The 23637-nt window shown below is 38.1% G+C and overlaps 1 protein-coding gene across 3 annotated transcripts in view; it reads right to left on the reverse strand.

Moving 5' to 3' along the window:
* The window catches only part of LOC311092555 (inactive rhomboid protein 2-like), a 288243-nt gene that overhangs the window by 191376 nt on the left and 73230 nt on the right, over positions 1–23637 (reverse strand). For all 3 annotated transcript variants that reach the window (XM_084129367.1, XM_084129369.1, XM_084129368.1), the window contains 6 exons: positions 9250–9459; positions 6161–6289; positions 5582–5700; positions 5256–5468; positions 5038–5149; positions 4728–4802 (listed from right to left, as the gene is read on the reverse strand). In XM_084129367.1, the coding sequence (XP_083985493.1) occupies positions 4728–4802; positions 5038–5149; positions 5256–5468; positions 5582–5700; positions 6161–6289; positions 9250–9459 (858 nt within the window). The remainder of the gene's footprint in view (positions 1–4727; positions 4803–5037; positions 5150–5255; positions 5469–5581; positions 5701–6160; positions 6290–9249; positions 9460–23637) is intronic.

The following is a 23637-nucleotide window of genomic DNA, read 5'->3' on the forward strand; positions in this document are numbered from 1 at the left end:
CCCGTAGGTCTCTGCGTTGTGTATTTTTTCTTTTTCTTTTGTGATAGTTCGTTCAGCAGTTGTCGTCTTGAGGTTGTGGTTTCATATGCAGGTGAGACAGTCATGCAACATATGGGTCTCGGGACAAGTGTTTATCTGCACAGAGTAAGAAAGAAAACAAGAGAGGACAGAGCAGTATTTGTTCAAACACTAGGGTTGTAGCAGTATTTGTTTAAATACGGGTTGTATCGTTTTCAGAGTCTGCTTTTGTTGTTTCATTCTTTCCCTATTTCTTAATTTATTTGACACCTAATCTTCACCACAAGGTTTTGCCCCCGATGCCTGTTGCACTTCGGTTCTTCCCTGGGCTCCGCACTGGTCTGTGTGTCCTATTCTGTCCCTGTTGTGTGCACACTGTAGAGTGTGTGAGAAAATTGGCACATTTCCATTCTCCAGTGAAACATCAGTCCTAGTAGGCATCATAACAGAGGATGGTGTCTGATTGTAATGTTTCTGTGGTATAACATTTAAGGCTGTGAGTCTTACTTAATGTCTCCCAAAGAAAGGCTGAGACAGTCACTTTCCTTTTGTTCTATTAAACAAAAATAAGTCTTTCATCTTTGTTGTGAGTTACTGGGGAAATTAAGCACTCACAGCCTAAATGGTTAACACCATATCAAGTTGCCCCACGAGTTTAACGAGGAGGGGAGGGGCTGCTTCAGAATATCAAGCAGGCTAAGCAGAAGCTGAGTAACCTTGTTAACTTCTTTAAAGTTATTTTTGTTTTTCCTACATTCTTTTCCAAAATGTCTGTGCTTGCCACAGTAAGAACAACTGGCTTCTCTAGGACTTTTGCGTTTCTTTGGCTTCTCTGAGTTGACCTTAACAGAAACTGCTGCAATTCTTACTCTCTCTTTGACATCAGAATCTCTTTCCCAAATAGCTAAACTTTCTAGGTTACTTCTGAGAGTTCTTTTAGCCCACGTAATATCTAGGAATGGCAAGGCTGTTCTGTACTCAGCTACAAGACCATCTGCCCAAATTCGGATCAGAGCTCCTTTGTCAGCTAACACACTTTCGGAATCATCCACTATTCCACTGTACGTTACAGCTACCTGACAGAACCTCTCAGTATATTCACTCACAGTTTCTTCTTTCTCTTGTACACAGCTAGTAACTCTCGGCCAATTTATTTTGGGTCCTAAGATATTCTTTAGGATTTTCAAAACACCTTCTCTCAAATCGCCTTTACTGGCATGTTGTAGTTCGGAAGTAACAGCAGACTCAAAATTGTTGAATTCAGATTCAGTTAGAATTTGTGACATCAGCTGTGTGACTTCCGGCAACGACATGTTGTAAAGATGCATTTTACTGATCAATGCTCTTCTAAATTCAGAAAAATTTGTGCGTGCTGAGGGTAAACTCTGGGAGAGTCTATCTATATCCTTAGGACCTAAAGCTGTGTTGACTGCTTGTATTGGGGTTGCAGATGGAACTGGTGCATCAACCTCTTTTCCCCTACTCTGAGCCTTTTTTCTAGCTCCGCACACTTCAACTGCATTTACATCTGCATTGACATTGTCCTCTATTCTATCAAAAGACTGTAAATCAGGATAGCTTTCATCTGACTGTTGGGTTTTCTGAGTCACATTTGGTTGAGGCTTTGGTAATTGGTAATTTTCGATCTATTTCAGATATGCTTCCTTACATAAACATCATGGTGAAGAATTCTGATTTTAGCATGTGAGGCATAGATGATGATATTCCAAAGAAGATTAAGTCAAGCAACCCAGGTGTTGGACATTAACCTTTGTATCCGGAACAGTGTCATGGTCCCAAGTTAAGCTATGATCATGTGAAGGTATGGGTGATGCTGTCAGGCTGATTGGATCATTTGAATGATAGTGTTATGCTGACTCTTGATTGAATCAACTCATCCCTATGTTTTGTTTTGATTTGTCTCCACCTCCAAAAGTCCCTCCTCCTTGTAAATGTATAAAACGATGCTGTATAGAACTCAGTTAGACTTGATGACTACAGCTACTGACAGCTCGTGTTCTCAATAAAGAATCCTTGCTGAAGAAAGAACCAAGTCTCCTGGTCGTCGATTCTGAGTTTCCAACATCTGCGACCTTGTATTGATTACCGAGAGCTGAATAACATCACGGTAAAGAATACTTATCCTTTGCCGTTGATGTCTTCAGCTTTCGAGAGGTTGCAGGGAGCATCCATTTTCACAAAGTTGGACTTACGTAACGCTTATCATTTGGTTCGCATCAGGAAGGGGGATGAATGGAAAACCACGTTTAATACCCCTAGGGTTAGAGATGTCTAACTGGTATGTACAGTGAGGAAAATAAGTATTTGAACACCCTGCTATTTTGCAAGTTCTCCCACTTAGAAATCATGGAGGGGTCTGAAATTGTCATCGTAGGTGCATGTCCACTGTGAGAGACATAATCTAAAAAAAAAAAATCCAGAAATCACAATGTATGATTTTTTAACTATTTATTTGTATGATACAGCTGCAAATACGTATTTGAACACCTGAGAAAATCAATGTTAATATTTGGTACAGTAGCCTTTGTTTGCAATTACAGAGGTCAAACGTTTCCTGTAGTTTTTCACCAGGTTTTCACACTGCAGGAGGGATTTTGGCCCACTCCTCCACACAGATCTTCTCTAGATCAGTCAGGTTTCTGGGCTGTTGCTGAGAAACACAGAGTTTGAGCTCCCTCCAAAGATTCTCTATTGGGTTTAGGTCTGGAGACTGGCTAGGCCACGCCAGAACCTTGATATGCTTCTTACAGAGCCACTCCTTGGTTATCCTGGCTGTGTGCTTCGGGTCATTGTCATGTTGGAAGACCCAGCCTCGATCCATCTTCAATGCTCTAACTGAGGGAAGGAGGTTGTTCCCCAAAATCTCGCAATACATGGCCCCGGTCATCCTCTCCTTAATACAGTGCAGTCGCCCTGTCCCATGTGCAGAAAAACACCCCCAAAGCATGATGCTACCACCCCCATGCTTCACAGTAGGGATGGTGTTCTTGGGATGGTACTCATCATTCTTCTTCCTCCAAACACGTTTAGTGGAATTATGACCAAAAAGTTCTATTTTGGTCTCATCTGACCACATGACTTTCTCCCATGACTCCTCTGGATCATCCAAATGGTCATTGGCAAACTTAAGACGGGCCTTGACATGTGCTGGTTTAAGCAGGGGAACCTTCCGTGCCATGCATGATTTCAAACCATGACGTCTTAGTGTATTACCAACAGTAACCTTGGAAACAGTGGTCCCAGCTCTTTTCAGGTCATTGACCAGCTCCTCCCGTGTAGTTCTGGGCTGATTTCTCACCTTTCTTAGGATCATTGAGACCCCACGAGGTGAGATCTTTCATGGAGCCCCAGTCCGAGGGAGATTGACAGTCATGTTTAGCTTCTTCCATTTTCTAATGATTGCTCCAACAGTGGACCTTTTTTCACCAAGCTGCTTGGCAATTTCCCCGTAGCCCTTTCCAGGCTTGTGGAGGTGTACAATTTTGTCTCTAGTGTCTTTGGACAGCTCTTTGGTCTTGGCCATGTTAGTAGTTATTCTTACTGTTTGTATGGGGTGGACAGGTGTCTTTATGCAGCTAACGACCTCAAACAGGTGCATCTAATTTAGGATAATAAATGGAGTGGAGGTGGACATTTTAAAGGCAGACTAACAGATCTTTGAGGGTCAGAATTCTAGCTGATAGACAGGTGTTCAAATACTTATTTGCAGCTGTATCATACAAATAAATAGTTAAAAAATCATATATTGTGATTTCTGGATTTTTTTTTTTTAGATTATGTCTCTCACAGTGGACATGCACCTACGATGACAATTTCAGACCCCTCCATGATTTCCAAGTGGGAGAACTTGCAAAATAGCAGGGTGTTCAAATACTTATTTTCCTCACTGTATGTCCCATGTGTTTAATTATGTGGTATATAATGTGGTTGTACAGTATTGTTGATGTAAATGTTTTTTGTAGTTGATGTATTTGTTTTTCATGCCAGCTTTAAAGATGAATTTCTGTCCAGGAAATCTGAACAGACAATAAAGTCAAACAAACATGACAGTATGACAGCATGACAACGCTCCAATGATAGCAAGACATCGCTCCAAAACACACATCTAAATCATCAAAAAAAAAATGGCTTCAACAAAGAAAGATAAATATTTTGGAATGGCTCAGCCAGAGCCCAGACCTGAATCCTAAAGAAAATCTGTGGAGGGACCTGAACAGGCCCGTGCACAGGAGATGCCCTTCGCAATTTATCAAATCTGGAATGTTTTTGCAAAGAACAGTGGGAAAATATTCCCAAGTAAAGATGTGCCAAGCTGTTAGACATCTATCCAAACAGACTATGTAATAAATCCATCCAAACAGACAGAGTGCTGTAATAAAATCAAAAGAGTGCTTCAGCTAAGTATTTGTTCAGGGATGTGATACGTTTTTTTCCCTCTCTGAAATGTCACTTTGGTATTCAGTGGCAATGCCTAAGTGTGTAATTTTTAAATTAAAGGTACATAAGTTCTGATATTATTTATCTTGGTGTAATTTTTTATATCACAAAAACAGCTGCCTAAACAGGGGTGTGTAGACTTTTTATATCCAGTGTAAATATAGCAGTTTATCATTAAAACTTTAGTAACTTCCAAAAAACATCCTGTTAAGTCTGACATTGTGAATCACTCTACTGTATGTGTCACTTACAGAGTAAGGACCAATCCAGAAGTTCTCCTGCTGCACATGCTTTACACTCTCATAAATTCCTTTGTTTCTCAGTACCTTAAAAAAGAGGGAAAAAAAGAATGGAATGGATAGTGTGCAACTAAACGTATAATAAACAGTTTTGTAATTGCTCACACTCTTGTGCAGTAACACAATATCAGAGCAGGCCCCCACAGAAAGAGCTGCATAATGTCTGACATAACAGATGTAAAATGACTGTTACATAATTACATAATATATTATCTTCCTATAGCTTAGAGGTCTTCCTAACAAACTCTTTTTGTGATCTTACCAGCTGAGTAGTGGTATGCTGGGCAAAGCCCACAGGAGCAAATCCATATGTAATGCAGGCCAGCAGTGTTATGACAATATGCACAAAGGTGATCCAGTAGGTAAAATATGGCCTGACAAAGAAACAATTAATGATCACATCTTTCTCTGAATAGTTTAAAAGCAACATCTAAGGCTGAGAAGCTCCTTTTTGAGGAGCCTAATTGGGTTCTTACTCACCGATGACTGTGAAAATCTTCTAGTTGTTTCTGTAATTGGCTGCTGAGGCTGCCTCTATAGTGTCGGTTCAGCCACTTCCCCACCACGCCCATCCCATACTGACGCTTCTGCTTATTAAACGCAAAGTGCTTCACTTTAGAGGCAATTCGACCGCCACGATGAGAAGAGGCTTTCCCAGAGGATGTCACAGTTTTGGGGATATTTTTTTTTCCTCTAGAGAAAAAGTGAAATGGAACTGAATACTGAAGGAAAACTGAATAGGCTTTGTAAGGCAACGGATGTACTGTTATAATTTAAATTCTTAAAAACTTCTGCTTTTAACTTACAAGCTGGGGAATAATATTCCCTCGCCCAAAGAAACATTTGTCACAGGACAAGAAGCTGATAAAGGGGGTGACTCAAAAACATCATCTGCCATAGAATAAAGCTCCTCATGAACATCAACCTGTGAAAGAGAAGAACAGAGACATTCATTAAAACGTGTACATTATCTATCTATCTATTTGTCTATCTATCTATAAAAGCACTCTTAAGGAAACCTTTTCATGTAACTTCACAATTCTATTGTCTTTGAAATATGGTTGACGTGTCTTGACAAAGGTACCGACAAGCATTTAGACAACACATCAAAATAAGTGCGACATAAAAAGGTTATTAAATTTTTTTTAAATATACTTTAAGGTAAAACATTTAATTTATTACAAAGTGCAAGTGAACGTGTACTCTCTTTGAGCAGACTTATGTAGCATTTTATTTCATTAATATAATATTATCTGCAAGTGCAGTTTTCAAAACAAAATATAGGATACTTATAAGATTTGAAGAACACTATGAGTGCACATTCAATACAATTAAGCACAGAGGAGAGGAAAAGATTGGAGACAAACCCAGATAAATATACGCACTTTGCTAAAAAAAACTGAATCAGAGGTGTCCACTGTATCCACAGTGTCTTCCTCGAGCCAACTGTGCCGAGCAAAACTCCTCCTCTGAAATCCACGTCCAGTTTGAGTGTCCTGTAGACCCTGTCGACCCTACAGGACCAGAACATGTCAGGAGAGGACAGTACCACATGACACAACCTCTTTTATTCCAATATAATACAAGCAGACAAAAAATAAATAATAATATTTGAGCTCAGCCATTTAGCCATAATAGGACTGGACAATTCATTTATAATGATCAAAGAGGTACAGTATATACTCATTACTATAATTTATCATAATCGTGCAGGTGATAGTTCACCTTAAAATGAAAATTAAGTCATCATTTACTCGCTCTGGTTTTGTTCCAATGTAGTATTGTCTTTCTTTCCTTTTTGGATCACAAAAGGAGAATTAAAAAAAGAAATGTCCCACTCACGCTCAACCATATAATGGCAGTGAAAAGTGACCAGCATCAAGCTTTTTAAAAAAGACGCACAGAATGATTCCATGTGATGCATGCCAAATATTCCAAGTGTTGTGAAAAATAAAATGAAATGTATTAATGTATTTTTTAATGTATTTAACGAAAATCCTGACCTTGGCCAATGGTCTTCTATGCACAGCTACACAACTTGCGTGTTCATGAGACTCTATTAGCGCCGCAGTTCACTCCGCCTCGCCCAGAAAAAGCCCACAAGTTGCGAGAAATCAAGATAAATAAATACATGACATGAAATACAATGCCTAGAAATCCCCAAAAAGAATTTGTGTACTTTCTTCAGTGAGTTAAATATCTCTGGACCGGAACTCCTTTTTTCTGATTAGAATGACAGTTGACAAATGTGAGCGCAAAAAATTCTTGTTACGACAAACTATTTTTGCTTGATTGTGGCAAAACTCATAATCATAAAAAACTAATACTAATGTAGCTAAGTAAAAGTTAGCTACAAAACAGTCAAAACAAATTGCAAACTAAATCTGTTTTTCAGTTAGATGTGCTAACAGTATTATTCAGATAAGTAATAGTCTACAACAGAAACTGAATAAAGCAATCAAATGTTAAATAACACTGCATAGTCTTAACTGTATACATGTAGATTAATGCTTATTAAAGTTACAACAGTTATTCATTCAAGAGCAGTGAATGATTTTACCTTTGTTTGATTAACATTAATGACACAGACTGAAGCAGTGATATTGAGCTGCTGTCACTTTAAGACCGATTGCACGGATCCAATATACTGTTACAAACGCGTTTTTATTTTTTTATTTTTTTTACATTCACTTAAGACATAAAAGACTGTGTTTACGAGGATACTTACCAAAATGGCATTTTGGCATTTCTGAGTGTAGGCTATTTGACCATTTAGGTGTGAATCCAAAGCCCACAGAATACTTTGCTTATGCGTATTCCATCCCGTCTCGGAGTGCGTACAGAAAGCCGCCTGGGGAACAGTGTCTCTTTTGCAGATTAATGCACTTTTAATGACACTGTTTAATATCAGGCTCATCTTGCAGTTTAGCAACGGTAGACTGCATTTTACAACACTCACTTATTCAGCTGATTTGTATGTTAAGTTTGGCTTAGGGAGGAATGAAAGCTGAATGTGGTGAAAATAATTTTACCTTGATTTTCTTGTTTTCCTAATCGTTGGAAGCCAAAATCGAAAATCAATTATGATTAATCGTACAGCCCTATGATGAACACAACAGATATTTTTTACCCAAAAGAAGGTACATAGATTGTATTTCATGTAATGTTTTTGTTAATCTTGATTTCTCAAGAGAGTGAACTGTGAAGCTAATAGTCTCACGAACGTGCACGTCGAGTAGCAGTGCACAGAAGACCAACAGCCAAGGTCAGGATTTCCGTAAAATGATACATTAAATTTTGGTTTGTTTTTCACCAAACCCTATCGTATACCCCTAAAACACTTAGAATATAAAGTGTTGCATGGGATCATTCTGCTTGATGCTGGTCGCTATTCACTGCCATTAAATGGATGAGGGCGAGTGGGACATTATTTAAAAATTCTCCTTTTGTGGTCCATAAAAGAAAGAAGGGTATATGGCATTAGAACAACACCAGGGTGAGTAAATTATTAATTAATTTTCATTTTAGGATGAACTATTCCTTTAAAGGGTTAGTTCACCCAAAAATAAAAATAAATTCATCACTTACTCACCCTCATGCCATTCCAAACCCGTAAGATCCTCATTTGTGTTTCAAAGATGAATGAAAATATTTCAAATGAAATCTGAGAGATTTATGTCCCTCCATTAAACTTCCACATTTTCGCTTCAAAAGGTTCACAAAGAGATCGTTAAAACTAATCCATATGAATCGAGCTGTTTAGCCCAAATTTTGTGAAAAGACTCAATGGATTTATATGATGAACAGCTTGAATTCAGGCTTTTTATTCACATATAAACATTGATCAGTAATCATAAACAGAAGCTCAATCGTACTTGCTTGACACACGAGAACAAACCTCTTTGGTTCTTGCAGAAGCTCAAACATGCTGTGTAACACAAAAGAATGAACCTCATTGGTTCTCGCATATCAAGCAGTCATGCTGGGCTTCTGTTTACCATTTCTGATGTGTGCGTCAATGAATGTTTATGTGCACAAATGTAATGTGAATAAAAGCCTAAATTAAATCTGTTCATCATATAAAGCTATCATGTCTCTTCAGAACCAAGAGACTAAACCACTCAATTCATATGGATTCGTTTTAATCTCATTAAGAACTTTTTGAAACATCAAAGTGGTAGTTGCATGGACTGTCAATGGAGGGACAGAAATCTCTCAGATTTCATTAAAATATCTTCATTTGTGTTTCGAAGATGAACAAAGGTTTGGTTTGAAATTACATGAGGGTGAGTTCACCCATTTTTGGGTGAACTAACTCTTTAAATGTATACACATACAAGTACCTTACCTGGAGGTGAATGCTAACATGCAAAAAATCTTAATTCACTAATTAAACACTAATTAAATCTTAAATACTAAATTCTAAATATCTACAGAGGTGTGATGTAAAGACTTTCCATGGTGACAAACACACCTTAAGAAGGTTGGACGCAGCACGGAGGCTCATACGAGCCACAGATTCTCTTTTTCTCCTCGGCAAGCGTGTGTAACCGGAGCGCTGGCTGGTGAACGAGCAGAGAGAGGTCACACCTGGGGTCCAAGGAGAATATGCTGTATGGGGTGTCCTTGGTCGCTCAGACTCTTCATAACGAAACTGCCGCCCACGAGCCAAAGGATCCACAATCTTAAGAGCAACGGAGAAAAAGACAGACAATGATTAAGTAGTGATGGCAATAAAATTAAAATCACTTCCGGTTGGGCGAACGCTGGCGCGTTCTGGCTGCAGCTGCCTCTTTCGAACTTTTTGTTGTATCTTTGTTGATCAGTTTGTGCGGATTAGTTCGGCTATAAGTTAAGCTGAAATCATGGTGAACTTCAAGCTTACACTGTGGATCATTCTTTCAACTATGGTCTCTACCATCACAACCTAGAAAACACTGAAGTACTCACCTGATGAGCTATACCGACTGCGAACCTCGGTGCAAACCAAATTACCGAGAAGTCTCAAATTCCATCGAGACATTCTCCTTTGGCGACCAAAATACATCCACCGTGGCTCCCGGTGAAACTACTGCATTTCCGACAAGGAACAGGCCGGGTCTATCAGTTCATTTTGCAGCTGATTTCTGTAAATTAGTGTAAAACTAAATGTATATTGCAGCACAGGGTGAAGTCAGTATATACATTAATGACGATTTGAGACAAATAAATGTACATTTAATGTAAAACTATGTAAATGGCGCTCTGTGGCGCGGCAGGATTTTGAACAAGGTCCTGAGCCGTAGCTGGGCGCCGCGGACAGACGCCGAAAGGCGCCGCCGGTGTGTGTACACTCATAGAGAATAATGTGTTCGAATTTAAAAGACGTGGCGCTGCGCGACGCGGCGCGTCCGGTGTGTGTGATACAGTGCTTAAATACAGTAGTAGCACATCATCTATGATGTATCACCTGAAAACGCGACACCCGCATTGCGAAATTGCAGGCGCGGCTCGAAATGGCTGTTATTTCAAATAGCGTAGCATATATTAAACTAATCGGTTAACCGGTTTCAACCGGCTAATGAGGCTCGGTGGTCAGTCAAAAAATTGTTAGTTTTCGCCATCCCTAGTGCTAACTCCACTGGCAAAATTCATCGCAAAATCGTGCAACACTTCCCACAAGTTTGCCCTCTACAACGTTCGTTCCATCACCAACAATGGCCTTCTGATCAATGATCTTATTATTGACCAAAACTTGGATTATTTAGGTCTAGTCGAAACTTGGCAACAACAAAACGATTTTCTCCATTTAAACTCTGCTACTCCGCCTGGATTTGTTTATCTGTCAAAACCTCGAACTTCCGGGAAAGGGGGTGGTCTTGCGTTGATCTACCGTGAGTCTCTTAAGGTGGAATTACTTAATTTACCAGAACAGCCCTCATTTGAGATGCTGGCCGTGAAACTCCACGGCCACACGCCCACTGTTATTGGCGTGCTGTATAGGCCACCTAAGCCGTCAAAGTATTTTAACCATGAACTTTCAACTATTTTAACAACAATTAATGAAATGTCTCCTCACATCATTCTGATGGGGGATTTTAATATCCACTTCGACCACACTGAAAATTCATCTACAAAGGATTTTAAAGCAACACTGGACTGTTTTGGGATGACCCAATATGTTGGATTCACAACTCATTCAAAGGGACATACACTTGACTTAGTTTGTTGTGCAGGCATTACTCCATCTAATATTCACTCGTCTGAATTGCCGGTTTCTGATCACAAGGTTGTCTTGTTCAACGCTACTTTGACACTCAGAAAATTTAAAGTGAATAGGATAATGTCATACCGTAACATCAGACATATAAAGAATGAAGATTTCATGGAATTAATTACCTCATACCCAAGCCCTGCTGCCACTTCTATGCCCTCAGACTTAGTAGGCTACTACAATGACTGCTTATCTACAGCACTTGATGCACTAGCCCCTATAAAAACTAGGTCTGTTTCCTTTGCCCATACTGCTCCATGGTACTCACCTGAGCTACGTCAGCTCAAGGCTAAAGGGCGACGTCTTGAGAGGCTCAGCAACAAGACAGGACTTACAGTTCACAAACAAATGTACACTGAACATGTTCTCCACTATAAAAACATGCTGAATACAGCTAAGAATATCTACTACGCCAGGGGTCGGCAAGTAACTTTGGCCGCGGGCCAATATTTTTTTTAGCCAGTAGATGGCGGGCCAGCTACACAGAGTAGGCCTATGGATACAAATTAAATACTCTTATATAGGCCTATAATCGCAGAATATGATGGGTCAGTCACCGTCCGGGGATCATTCGTTCAATCGTTTTTTCAAATTAAAACCAAAAATAAAAAGATGAAAAACGACTTGTTTTTCCATTATTTATTTCCTGAACTAAAATTAAAAAACGAATAACGACGGGTTTTCTGATTTTCTGATTGTGCTCAGATCAAAAATAGAAAAAATTAATTACTGGATTAGACAAATTTTAATTTTGAATTTAACACCTTAGGCATATATCAAGGAAATCATTTTAAACAGATCAAGTACTATTGTGGTAACAGAACAGATTACAGCCATTTTAATAAAGGTGTGAATCATGCCTCATTCGCTTACAGTCCGACTTTTGAACTTTATTCCTTTTTTTATTATTATTTATTCGGGACACACACATTTAAGGAGGTCTGTCAATATAAATATTAGGCTATTTTAACATTGTAGGCCTACTGTCAGCAGAGAAAAAAATGCCACAGAAAAAAATTATGAAATATAAATAACATAAATTAAATAGGACGAAGCCTATCACTCAAATTTCTAAACATAAACGAAAATCATATTGCCCTACTGACAAATGAAGTAGGCTATTTTCTGCCAAACTATTTCAAACATCCTTGCAAAAAAAGAATGTTGCTGACTGACAATGGTTTCAGTACCACACAGCTCCTCAGAGGTAGGTGTAGCCTACAGGTGGTCAGAATGAAGTGCGGATACGCTGTCAAAAGATTTCGGGAGTGGGCTATTGTCAGTCAGACCGCCCGCTCCGTCCAAAGTAGAGTTCTGACCGCTACCGTCTTTTGACGCGCGAATGGACACAAAGTGGTCAAGCATATAACTAGACGCGGCAGGCGCGAATTTGACGCGCTATTTGCGTCCGGTGTGAACGCACAGTTATACTTTAAAATGTAAATGCAAGGAAACTTTTCTCCACAGTGAAAAGGCTACTGAAACCTCCAGATTCAAACACCAACAACATCTCTGATGATTACTGCTCTGCTTTCCTTAAGTTTTTTGATTCAAAAATCTCCAAAATCCATCAACAACTGGCCGTGGCGAACATCACACAGGCTGCACTGCCAGCAGCATTTGTGATAAATTTAGCCCCACCTGCTGTTTTCAGTAACTTCAGTCTTCCAACTGAGGAGTCTTTGAGCTCATCACCAAATCTAACTCTTCTACATGCCACCTGGACCCCATCCCCACCTCCCTTGTTAAGACCTGTCTACCTGCCTTAACACAACTGATAACCTCCATTATCAAATCATCTTTGTCAACTGGCATAGTGCCTGCATCACTAAAAGCTGCGATAGTCAGACCCACATTGAAAAAAACAGGACTGGACTGTTACAACCTTAATAATTATCGTCCCATATCAAACCTGCCCTTCATTTCCAAAATACTCGAGAGAGTGGTTGCAATCCAACTCCAGACTTACCTTCAGGATAATAATCTTCTTGAACAATTTCAATCTGGGTTCCGTTCACGCCACAGTACCGAGACAGCCCTTGTCAAGATCACTAATGATCTTCTCCGTGCAGCTGATGCTGGCCTACTATCCATTCTCATCCTCCTAGACCTCAGTGCCGCCTTCGACACAATATCCCACCAACTGTTGCTTGAGCGGCTTGAAAGTATAGGAGTCTGTGGAACTGCCCTTAAGTGGTTTACCTCTGTCTACCTGACAGCCCGGACATATTTTGTCAAAATTGAAGACCACCAGTCAGAGAGCTCAGCACTCCAACATGGAGTTCCACAGGGGTCAGTATTGGGGCCACTTTTATTTATCATCTACCTTCTTCCATTAGGCAATATTTTCAGACATCATGGCATTCACTTCCACTCATATGCAGATGACATACAGCTCTATGTATCTACCAAGCCCACTGCCACACTTCCCCCAAACACCCTCACCACCTGTATCCACGACATCCAGGCATGGATGACCACCAATTACCTCCAACTTAATAGTAACAAAACAGAGCTACTGCTCATTGGCACTCCATCCACACTCTCAAAATCCAACCTTTCATCAGTCTCCATTGGGGAGGATGTCATACCAATCTCTAAACAGGTAAAGAGCCTTGGAGTTATTTTGGACAGTACCTTTTCATTTTCCAACCACATCAATAATGTCTGTCGGACGGCTTATTTTCACCTCAGAAACATCTCCAGACTGCGTCCCTCACTTTCGCAACACTCCACTGAAGTTCTTGTCAACACCCTGGTGACCTCTCGGATCGACTATTGCAATGCGATCCTGCAAGGAATCCCCAATAAATTACTCCACCGGCTCCAACTTCTCCAAAACTCAGCTGCATGCATCATCACCCGTACCAAGTCTACCGATCATGTCACACCCCTGCTGATTCAACTGCACTGGCTCCCCATATCACAACGAATCAACTTCAAAGTCTTGTTAATGACATTCAAAGCCCTGCACAACCTCGCCCCCTCATATATCACAGAACTACTACAGACCTACATACCCCCACGCTCACTCCGTTCATCATCAGCAGGATTACTGGCAACCCCAGACATCAGACTCTCCACAATGGGAGCAAGGGCCTTCTCCCATGCTGCACCAAAACTCTAGAACTCTCTTCCCCCTCATATTCGTGCCATAGACTCCATTTCACAGTTCAAAACCACTCTCAAAACTCATCTTTTCAAGTCAGCCTATAAACTTTAAGAACCCCCTCCCCCCCATCAGCATTAGCTTGCTAGTTGCTTTTAATTACTTTTAATTAAACTTTAACTTTAGTTCTTAAATAGCTAATACTATTTTTACTTCTATTTTTTTGTTGTAAGGTGACCTTGGGTGATCTGAAAGGCGCCTAAAAATTAAATGTATTATTATTATTATTAAAATACACACATATAACTGACCAAATGTCCTAAATATCTTATTAAAGGATTCAAAGCTACATAGAAACTTGAGCATCCATAAACCAAATATATATATTAATTAGTGCTGAACAGTTACTAGCCATGAATATAAATAAAAAATACAAGGCAGAGAAGCCTAGCCCCAGCTGTAAAATGTAGGCAGCACAGAATACCTAAGGAGCAGTCCACACAGGACATGGTCTTGCATTTAAAAACAGCGAGACGGAGTGCATGGGAATGGAACAGAACATAGACCAAAAAAAGTTAAATGGTTCTCAACATGTTATTTATATCACAAAAAATAAATAAAAAAACACAGCGAAACATAACATCAACCTAAGACACCCCATCTAAACCCCCCCCAAAAAAAAAACATGTCCTGAATGAGCTAGGAATATGCGCTTTGACTAATTTCACAGTTTTAAAACTGAAATTTTCAACAGTCGACTAGTCTAAAAGTAAGAAACAGCCAGAAAACATTCTGTTTTAGCCAATAATTTGGGGTATAATGGATCACAAAACTCACGGTTCGTATTAGGAATTTGACGTATCAAATTTTCATGTCACAATAATTGCTGAAGCTTTTATGACAGTATACGGTATTAACACAATAATGAATAAGTTGCAAAAAAAATTGTCATCCTATGACAGATTTAATAACCTTTTTCTTATAACAAAAAGAACTCTGAACATTTAAATACAATAATGCACAATGATTGTAAGATTAAAGTGCAAAATCATTATAAAGAACAATAGGTAATGGGAGATGTTTTGGGTTGAGGGTGCAGAAAGGTATATAAAGTATATAAAGAAATAATATAAGTGAATATAATAATAATAATAATAATATATAAAATTAGTGCTGGGCAACAATTAACCGCGATTGATTGCATTCAAAATAAAAGTTTGTGTTTACATAATATATGTGTGTGTACTGTGTATAATTATTTTGTATATATAAATACACACATAATTATGCATGTATAAACAGTATTAGAAAATGTGTTATTTATATATAAAACATTTATATTTATATCTAATATAAATTATGTATACATATATATACAGTATATACATGAAAATATTTCTTAAATATATACAGGCATATGTGTGTATTTATATATACAAAATAATTATACACAGTACACACACATATAATATGTAAACACAAACTTTTATTTTGGATGCGATTAATCGTTGCCCAGCACTATATAAAATATATAAAACACATCAACACCACAAAGCATAACAAACAATCCCCGAGAACGCTCATTTAAATAGATGGAGCATACAGTACATTTTAGACATAATATAGTGTAACTTGCAATTGTAATGCAAGGAGGAATGTATTTGCAATACACCATTTAAAACCTGACGGCTGATTTTAACGCCAGCTGAAGAGAAAAAATTCTGTGCATTATCCTCTCAATCATAATGCATTGGCCCCGCTCCTTTGCTGTGCTTCTCTTTTGCTTTTCTCTGTGAAAAACTGGACTTGCATTCAGTCAGACGACTATTCATAATACAATGTTTTAGCCGAGGAGAGGTAATTACCAGGGCTGCGTTTCCCAAAAGCATTCTGAGCTAATTTGATCGTAGAGAATATTGGTGGCAATGGCCTTCGCTTTTAAGAAACGCAACCCACTAGCACTTATTGCTGTGATGAGTAGTATGTGAATTTGTATTATTTAGTTGAACTAGTGCAAAATGCCCGTGCAAAATCAGTTTTTGTGTGTGTTTTTAGTAATTGTTGGTTTGGTGCTCGTGAAAGAGACTGTGAACGCATTGAATTGGATATGTTTAGTTGGTGAATAACATAGGCTACTATTACACAGTAGCGATAACGTTAAGCGCACCAGAATGAAATATAATATTCAGAAGAAAACAGAATAGCTGACTTACAGATTCAGTTATCATCCACAAATGAATATAAGCGCGTTGATTCAGGGAGCAGTGCAAAGTGGCGTGCAAAATCAGATTTTGTGTGTGTTTTTTTAGTAATTGTTGGTTTGGTGTATTTGAGTGCTCATTGTTACAATTACACAGCAAAAGTTCAGTGACATTTTTATTTGTGCATGGTAGAAAGCAAATACTGATACTGACATAATGACATACAATAAATGTGGAAAATTGAACTACACGATTGAGGGAGCAGGCTACACAGGGAACTCAGAGAAAACGCTACTTAAGCTCCGCTGCTTTCTTTTTTTTTGCTTTTCTGGTCCTGGGCTGTGCTCACTCAGTGTGCAGTGTGAGAGGGGCAGTGGCCAGCGGCTAGAGTGGCAAAAGCCAGTGCGTGCTTCTTTTACCGATATATATTTACAGATATTTTTTGCATTTCTAATCCAAACAATGTCAAACTTGGCACTGCACTTACTCATGCCCGTGGTGAGACACCTGTCAAGTTTGAAATCCATCGGACTAACGGTTCGAGAGATATGCGAATAACACACACACACACACACACACACACACACACACACACACACACACAGAAATTTATAGATAGATATAATATCAGTGTTGTTTTTGGCAGCCCTTTTAGTTTTAGTCTTAGTCTTTTGGACGAAAATGCTTTTTAGTTTTAGTCATATTTTAGTCACTTATAAACTTGATAGTTTTAGTCAAGTTTTAGTCGACGAAAACGCAAAAAGGTTTTAGTCAAGTTTTAGTCAATTTTAGTAAAAAAAAAAAAAGAAAAAAAAAAGTAGTCTTTAACAAATTAATTTAGGTTAAAAAGTATTGGAAATCAGCTTAGGTTTGACAGGTTGTAGCAAGTGTTGCAATTCATAACATTTTGTTTTGAAAAATAACCCCTGAGATGATGACTTCTGATGAATATTGTGGAAACTAATTGATACATTTAGATAAATATATTTCATACCTTATAGCATATTATAATACAACTTATTAGGCCTATATATTTATAGAATAGCAAAGTAGGCCTAATAAATATACAAGACTGAACCACATAGATGTGAAATATAAAGGCTATCATGATCATTTTGCCAACAATGAACCATGGATTTGTTTAGTTTATAATACGTTTTATTTTTAACTTAAACAAATACAACATATAACATTCAAAACTCACCGGCTTAGACTGCATTTGAAGAAAAATAAACACAACAGTTTTCTGTAGCCTTGTGTGCGAACTTATTCAACAGAATTATTAGATTATCTCCTGATGCGTGCTGCTTAATATCACACACTCCGCCGTGACAAGCAGAAAAAACGCGACGGCATATGGTACACTTGGCCTTATATTCATTGTCCCTCATGCATTCCAGCCACGGGTAGTCATTTTCCCATTCAAATCTACATTTCTTTTCTTTTTCGCCGGCTGCTCGGAGGTAGTCATTTTTACATTTCCCGCTGTTGTCACTTGTCGTCATCGTTGCTATGATACGTGACTCACAATGCGAAACGACCAATTAAAAGGGCATTCTCTGATGATGTTCCAAGATGTTAAAAACGCTACGCTGATCATAGACAAACGGGGAGAAATTAGCATCTACCGCACCGTCGGGTTTTTTTTCTCATAGCCTACACGTCTTCGTTCATAGTCTGACATATTAGAAGCTATGTGTCTGTCATGGATTTGCACTGAATTTATTCTCAAAAATACGGAACAAAGTGCGTTCCGTATCAGTTCAATACGGAACAAGACTTTATTGTGTCAAATAGGCTACGGGACAATTCCGTATTATACAGAATGGTTGGCAACCCTAATTGAACGTCAGACTCGAAAACTCGAAAACGTCTCGTCATGTTTTAGTCACCTTAGAGCCATTTTTAGCTAGTAATCATCGTGTTATCGTCATAAAAAAAAGGTGCGTCAACGAAATCATTTCGTTATCGTCATCATTGACGAAAACAACACTGTATAATATACAGAAGTAAACGGCGTAGGTGACTTACAGATTTCAGGGAGCAGGCTACACAGTGAACTCTGAAAAAATGCTACGCTTGAGCAAACAGTTTGTGAATAGGTTACTACAAATGATGGCCGTGAATAAAATATAATATTCAGAAGTAAACAGTGTAGCTTATCAAAATGTTTATTTTTAAACCACAACCTTATTGGGGCTTCTTTGACCGATACAACCCTCTAATGTCAGAATGTTTATTTTTAAACCACAACCTTCTAAGTGCTTCATTTACTGGTATTTTTAACGATATCTTTTGCATTTCTCATCCAAACAACGTCAAACTTGGCACTGCACTTACTCGTGCCCGTAGCAAGACACCTGTCAAGTTTGAAATCCATCGGACTAACGGTTCGAGAGATATGTGGTTAACAGACACACAGACAGACAGACAGACATACAGACAGACAGACGTTCCTGTAATTTATAGATAGATTGTTGGTTTGGTGTGTTTGAGTGCTCATTGTTACAATTACACAGCAAAAGTTCAGTGACATTTTTATTTGTGCATGGTAGAAAGCACAAAGTGAACTCAGAGAAAACGCTATGCTTGAGCAAACAGTTTGTGAATAGGCAACTACAAATGATGCCCGTGAAAGAGACTGTGAACGCATTGAATAGGATATGTTTAGTTGGTGAATAGCATAGGCTACTATTACACAGTAGCGATAACTTTAAGCGCACCAGAATGAAATATAATATTCAGAAGTAAACAGCATAGCTGACTTACAGATTCAGTTAACATCCACAAATGAATAAGCTCAGGTTCCGATTCAGGGAGCAGTGCAAAGTGCCCGTGCAAAATCAGTTTTTGTGAGCTGATCGCAGTCAAAAAAGTTCAGGAGATATTTCTTAGCGACGGCTGATTTCAACAGTTTCAATATGATAGCATTTTGAAAAAAAAGTGTCATGAATTTATTGCATTTTTGGGGGGAAATAATCCGTTTTTATAATAGATCTTATTTGGATTTGAATTTTTTATGATATTATAACCTAAAGATGCTATGTGAAAGTTTGAAACAGAAAGTAGTGGTTTTCATCTTGTCACTTTCTTGGTAAAGAAAACACATTTTTACTCAAATTAATCAAAACTAGTGCAAAATGCCCGTGCAAAATCAGTTTTTGTGTGTGTTTTTAGTAATTGTTGGTTTGGTGTCCGTGAAAGAGACTGTGAACACATTGAATTCAGGGAGCAACGTCAAACTTGGCACTGCACTTACTCGTGCCCGTAGCGAGACACCTGTCAAGTTTGAAATCCATCAGACTAATGGTTCGAGAGATATGCGAATAACACACACACACACACACAGACAGACAGACAGACAGACGGACATACAGACAGACAGACGTTTCTGTAATTTATAGATAGATTATTTATCGTGTCAAAATGACATCTAAACATATTTTTCTATTCTATTTTACCTGGAAACGCTTCCAACTACGCTTGCATGTCGCGTGAAAAATAGGCGTCATTTCTATTTCTAGCATGCACGCGTTTTCGGCGAGACACGCAGGCAGTGTGCAAGCTCTAACCTGTTAACATGGGCCTCCAAAAATCAAAATGTCATTTATTAATTATATAATATTATATATTATTATTATTATTATTATTATTATTATTATTTATCATGTCAAAATGACATCTAAACATATTTTTCTATTCTATTTTACCTGGAAACGCTTGAAAAATAGGCGTCGGTTCTATTTCTAACATGCAAGCGTTTTCGGCGAGACACGCAGGCAGTGTGCAAGCTCTAACCTGTTAACATGGGAGCCAAAATAAAAACGGACACGGCAGGCCGGCGACACACTGGCTGCGTGGCGTGAGCGTGGAGTTTTCTATGGAAAGCCACGAGGGCCAAAAACATGTGAATTTTAACACGTATTTCACGTGTATTTGACGCGTATTTCACACGTTAAATACGCGTGAAATACACGTAAAATACGTGTGAAATACGCGTTAAAAATCAGTTTGAACGGGTCAGTGTCATTGGCTGCTGAAGACTTGGGTCTAACCATTTCTGTGAGCTTAGGGGGGTGTACTGTTCATAGACTAGACTTCCACCATTTAACATGCTATAGATCAGCTTATTCAGCCTATTTTTTTTTATTTTTTATTTTTATAACCTATAGAAATAATATATTTAAATTGCAGTTTTATGAAAATTTAGATTAAAAAAAATTGCCTTGTTTTTCTCCACTCATGCCTTTTTGTAAATAAACACATTAGTGGACATTCTAGCTTTAACATCAAAGCATTAACATTTGTGTGGGATAAAAAAAAAAAAAAAAAAAAGTAAATCAGAGGTGGCAAGGCAATATCAGACTCAAATATATAATGGAAAGAACCAGGAGTGGCAAAACAGTATCAGACTCAATGGAAAATAGTAAAACCAACCAACCTTAATTATAGGCCATGGAAAACAAGTGTGTTTTTAGAAGAGACTTAAAAGGGATCACGGAAGGGGCTATCCTAATTTCTAATGTCAAATTGTTACACAACCGTGGCCCGATCACAGAAAATGATCGATCCCCTCTGCGTTTGAGTCTGGAATGTGGGACTAATAACAGGTTCTGGTCGCTTGATCTCAGACTTAGTATATGGTTGCAGCAATTCAGATAGATAGCTGGGGGCTAGGTTACGTTGAGATTTATAAACAAATAAAATGATTTTAAAATCAATTCTGAAATTAATGGGCAGCCAGTGAAGGGACTTCAGAATTGGGGTGATAAGGGCGCTTTTATGGCTATTAAGAAGAAATCTTGCAGCAGCATTTTGCACTAATTGAAGACGAGCAATTTAAGACTTTGAAATCCAGCAGTAAAGTGAATTGCAGTAGTCTAAAACGTGAGGTGATAAAAGCATGAACAGCCAGTTTTATGATTAAGGAAAGGTTTGACTTTAGACAGCAGATGAAGTTGATAAAAACTTGAACTTCAACTTGAATTTTTTAAATATAAGTACAATGTAAAAACATGCATGTACACAATAAGTGCATTGTATCAAATTATTTAATTATTTCAATGTTAGTACATAGTAGTTAAGGACACTTAATATAAAAGTTATTTTATTTAGTTTATTTATTTCTTTTCAGTGTATACTTGTGTGCGGTCATGTATGCAGCCATCAAGGTGGGCCTCACACTGCAGGGGTACATTCACAGTTTCATTACATGGACATTTATCTACTTAGGCTTTAATAAAATAGCTAAGAAAGATACATTGACAGGTGACACTGCAATGACTGAATTTAACCCTTTACATTTTTTTTATTTTTTTATTACATCAGCAGGTTTCACTTGGAATGCTCCTAATGCAGGCCTGGGCAAACATGGTCCTGGAGGGCCAGTGCCCTCTGCCCTACAGAGTTCAGCTTAATTATTATTATTATTTTCAAAATGTAATACATTTTCAGTGACATCAATTCTGATTTAAAATAGTAATGTATATGTTAACAAACTGACCCACTGTAAATTTTATTATGCAGATGATTTGTATGAATGTATGATCATAAGCTTGGATGTCAACTGGCCTGGCTCAGTCAGAGTCTGTGTTCTGTCAGTGCTTGAGGAAGGTAAAGTAAGTGGGGAACTGAAAAAATTAGTTAGCTTTAATAGCACAGTCTCATTTCAGTAAACTGCTGGTTAGGTTTGAAATCTGCCACAGGGTGTCCGGTAAGAGACTTGGTGAAAAGATGTTGGAAATTTGAGAGTAACCTGTTTATTTGTCACCACAACTCAGTTAACAAGGATTGAATAGTTGTCCTTAGTTGTGGGTGTATTTAGTGTGTGGTTTTCTATAGAAACAGAAAATGCAGAGTAAATATAATAACATTAAATATTACAGATATACACAATGAATATTCAGCAAAATACACAACTGACTTGCTATGTCATTTACATTTCAAGTTAAACAGTAAAAAGCTTGATTTGTTCTATCTTGTATCAGTTGTGCTCTGTCTGGACATGTTCTTAAGAATATCTAAAAAAAATAGCACTTAGCAGGGTCACTGTATACAGTAGTGTAACATAGAACATGCAGGTGACTTTCCCCAAAATGAATAAAAAAAGGCTGTGACATACGTATAACTTTGTATTATATTTTCTCTTGATCTGGTGCCAATAACACTGAGTTGTTGCAGGGGTTTGGTTCAGCTTCAAGATCAAAGTTGACAGAGAAACTTCATGAGCTGCTTCATGGCATCAACAAAGCCCGATTGCTTTGGTTTGGTTCAGTTCTATTAATATAACTAACTAACAATGATAATGTGGTACAAGAAAACGAATGTGGAGACATCGTTTCAGTCAGCAAAGATTCATTTTGGAATCTCAAAAGACACATGGGGGAAGAAAACGCTGGGAAGAAAACAAAAGGTTAGCAAATTGAATACGGTAACTTGTAACAAAGTGTAAATTAAATATAGCGTAATATTCAAACAAATTCGTTTTTTCATTCAAGTAGACCTAATGGTTCGTTTTATTTAGCCGAATTTGTGTCGTCCGTAATAATATTTATATTATTAGGCCCATTTATTCGTTTAATTTTACAGCAGTTTGTGTGTATGGAAGCCAATTTAAATTTTAATCGTGCGCGTTGCGCAGAAGTTCACTTATCAAAATTCTGGCCTTATAGTTAATTTACTTTTAAAAAATGTATCATATTTTTGTTTATATAATTTTTATTTAGATTATTAGGCCCATTTATTCGGTTAATTTTACAGGACTTTTTGTGTAGGCTATATTCCTTCTTACATAGGCCTGTAATTTGAAATAAAACATTTCTATTTGAAAAATGTTGTTGTTACTCAGAGTCATTAGTTATTTAGGAGGTAAGGCTGTGGTCTGAGCTAAAAGTGATATACATGTAGATTTTTTTCCTTTTTTGGAGCGAGCGGGGGGCGATTTGAGTGGAGCGCGAAGCAAACCTCGTTATGCGCTGAGCGATAATGAGTGGAGCGGCCTGATGTAGCTTTTAGCGGGGGAGCGGAGGGGTGAACAGTTCCGTGAGCGATGAGCGGAGATTCTCACCGCTCCACTCCGCTCAAATGCTCTGGTTTGGTTATGTCAGCTCAAAACTAATCTTTTAACCCTGAGTTTGTTCAGCTACCTTCATGGTATAGGTCCTTGAGCAGTGTGCAGTACAATTAGTCTTCTCCTATAGCCTTTTAATACTTTCAGTAAGCCAATCAAGTCTGTCACATTGCTAAACAAGCATATAAACTGTCACAAAAGCAGCCGTAAAATTAATTCTAGCTGTTATG

The sequence above is a fragment of the Abramis brama genome (assembly GCF_963993115.1).
Source record: "Abramis brama genome assembly, chromosome: 11".
NCBI lineage: Eukaryota > Metazoa > Chordata > Actinopteri > Cypriniformes > Leuciscidae > Abramis > Abramis brama.